At 37.0% G+C, this 3,208-nt stretch overlaps 1 protein-coding gene across 1 annotated transcript in view; it reads left to right on the forward strand.

Moving 5' to 3' along the window:
- Positions 1-508: 508 nt before the first annotated feature.
- LOC111218828 (polycystic kidney disease protein 1-like 2) overlaps positions 509-3,208 on the forward strand; it is a 43,691-nt gene continuing 40,991 nt past the window's right edge. The window contains exons 1-3 of the mRNA XM_022741304.1: positions 509-827; positions 2,098-2,256; positions 2,348-2,536. Coding sequence (XP_022597025.1) covers positions 509-827; positions 2,098-2,256; positions 2,348-2,536 — 667 coding nt within the window. The remainder of the gene's footprint in view (positions 828-2,097; positions 2,257-2,347; positions 2,537-3,208) is intronic.

Below are 3,208 nucleotides of genomic sequence, written 5' to 3' on the forward strand. Positions count from 1 at the left end.
TTTATGTGTTGCATTTCAACGTGTATTTGAAATCCTCTTTGTACCTGTGGTTAAATAAAATGCAACTTTTATGTTTTATCTGATAAAAGAGTGACCTTGGGATCCTTTTTCCTTCGTTGATGAGTCATCATTTGGCATAGTGTGACCCAGCAATTTTTCACAACAAAAAGAAAAGTACAGGTAGACTATTTGTCATGATGTAAAGAATTGGTAACCTCATGTACCTTGCCATCTGTTTGAAACTCCTCTTGCTTTTGTTGCAGCTCCGGCACAAAGGCAGTGCATTCATTGGTTTTCCGGAAAGCCTGGCTGTTAAGTAAACAGTGTTCCACTGAATGCAGAAAGGTGTGTGACAAAGGCAGTCAGACCCATTTAAAAACAGGGTGTCACCAGGGTGTGTATGTGAGAGCATTAGACGAGAGGGCAAAACAATATTATTTTGAAAGCATCAAGAAATTGAAAAGAGACATGAGAGTAACATTTTGTTTTTAAAGTGAAAACAGAAAAGATGTGCTGGACATTTCTGCAGCTGCTGATCCTGGTGACACTCAGCTGTCCATCATGTGCTGAAGATAAGACGGAGGGTACTGCTTCCTGCCCAGGAGATCAAAAGGCCTTTGGAGGCTCCTGCTATGAGTTCGTGGGTCATCGGCATTCTTTTTTCAGTGCTCAAGCTTGGTGTGAGGAGAGTGGAGGACACCTTGCATTTATCCCAGATGAAGACACTCAACATTTCCTTCAGAGACATCTGGACCCTGAGAAAGACACATGGCTTGGGTTAGCACCTCCTTCCTCTCCAAAACCGTCATATTCTGCAACTGTGGACGGTAAGAAGGGAGAACTGTGAAATACAGACAACTGCTACTGTGTGCTCAATCATAAACTGCTATGTCTGAAGGTGCATGAAGTCTCTGATTAAATCACACACTTCACAAAAAGACAGGAAATCACAAAAAATATGAGAACTTTTTGTTTTTTGTCTTTAATTTTACCTCCCTTATGCATTTGAATTAACCTGTCAAACGATTGAGAAGAATATAGTTAAGCATTAGTGATTAACAAAATTATTAAATAAAAATATTACATTATGGTAACATCTGTACAATTGTGTCCAATTTCAATTTTATTTACAATTTATTTTCAAAGTTGTTCCATGTCTTGAAAAATAAGATAGCCCTAGTGGGATATTTTCTCACTGTCCTCTGTTCATTATTCCATCCATCCATTCCATTACAGGGTTTTAAATGGTGTAAAGTCTTTTTCCTTCCATCAGTGGAGTGAGAAATGAATTCCCACACCCACACCCTATGATATAATTTGCAATTACAAGATTAAGAAAAAAAAAGTCTCTACCAAGTATCTCTATCTTTTTTACATTTACAATGTCCAATATCAGACAGAATCACCCTCTTATACAGTAAATGGAATATTCCTCCAATCTCAAAGTGTGGTAGTTAAAGAACATGAACTAGAAATTATTGATGACACAGTATAGTTTGGAGTAGGGATATATTGTATTACCTTTGATACTTCCATTAACTGAAATACCGTTTGGAATAATATTAAACTTTTCTCTAGAGATAGAGATCATTGGGTTGGTGCATTATGGATGTATTCATTGATCTTATTCAACTGTACTTCATACCAGAAGAATTTGGTAGCAACCTCACCTTAATTCACATCCACATCTAAATTTATACAGATTCTATTTAGCAGCAGAATGGCATATTAGGTCCCATGGTGAAGGAACATTTATATTATTACAATTATAAATTCATCTATCTATATTTTGAGTTAACTGATCAGATTTGTTCAAGAAATGTGTAGAACATACCCAGCCTCATTATTTTGCACAGTGCATCCAATTTAATTTTATAAGTTACCAATTTTGAGTATATGTGAAAGAAAATGAAATAGCGTTACTGTGGACCTTTAGGATCAGGGTATATTTGTGTTATCCTTGAACACAATGACATTGTAACATTGTGAATCTTACTCACTACAGATAAATGTAACATCTGAAAAAGTATGAAATCTTTCTTACCACAAAGAGCTCAAACATTTCATCATTTCAGCAGTAGTTTGTTCCATCCTCAGGTGGTCTCTCTTGGCTGGATGGTTCACATGTCACCTATTCAAACTGGGTGAGCAGCCTGCAGCCAGGAGCAGCTTGTGGACATGTCTTAAAAGACTCAGGCTTCCAATGGGACGCCACAACAGACTGCTACAAAAAACTGCATTTTATCTGCCAGTTTGGTACGTACTGACCCATGTACTGATTCTGAACAGAACAGCTCACTGAATCACTCCATGATGAGTTACCACTTTGTTTTTGTATTCTCCCCAGAGTCTGGGAGATCCATTGTGTGTGCGGATCATAACCTCACTTTGCAGTGTGGTCCTGGTCATGTGTTAATCATAGACAGTGGCTTCTACGGGCGTAAAACCATTCATTATTGTCGATCCACGCTCTCCCGACCATCAACATCCACACAACATCAGTGTGGCTGGGTGGATGTTGGAGCGTCAATTAGAGGTAAAACATGGTCAAATCGTTTTCTCTGTGTAATAAAAACATACATTAATTCATGATTATTTACTTGAATGTATGAGTGAAATTATGTATACTAGTCATAATATTACCTAAGATGTATACTAGTCATAATATTACCTAATAAACAGCAATTAACTGACCTGATCTGCACAATATTCACTTTTAGCTTCATAATAGTCCCTCTCATTTAATCAGCTGAACTCAACAGAAAAAAAAAATCTGAATAGGATGACAAACATGCATGCCTCACTGCATGGATCAAAACTGTGATGAAATTGAATCCACTTTTACAGGACAAAGTACATATTGTCTCACTGCAGGCTATTATTTGAAAAGGACAATTGCCCTTCAGGACAGAAGAAAAGCCACACAATAAAAGCTTAACAGCTTAATAGCCTGAGAGATATATAAATGATATCCATCTATTTTTCAGTAAATGTTGATTCATGCATTTAACTTACGGCAGGGGCAAATTACCCATCCATTCATTTTCCAAACTTGCTCATCCTGTTCAAGGTCTCAGGGCATTGGAGCCTTTCCCAGCATGCAAGATATAGTTAAACACAGATTAAACTAATTTAGGAAACATTTAGATAGCAAGTCAAGCCAATAATAAAAAAATAATAATAGAAGTTATCCCAAGACACTTTCCAT

This window comes from Seriola dumerili, unplaced genomic scaffold, assembly GCF_002260705.1.
Source record: "Seriola dumerili isolate Sdu_G_001 unplaced genomic scaffold, Sdu_1.0 BDQW01000052.1, whole genome shotgun sequence".
Lineage (NCBI taxonomy): Eukaryota > Metazoa > Chordata > Actinopteri > Carangiformes > Carangidae > Seriola > Seriola dumerili.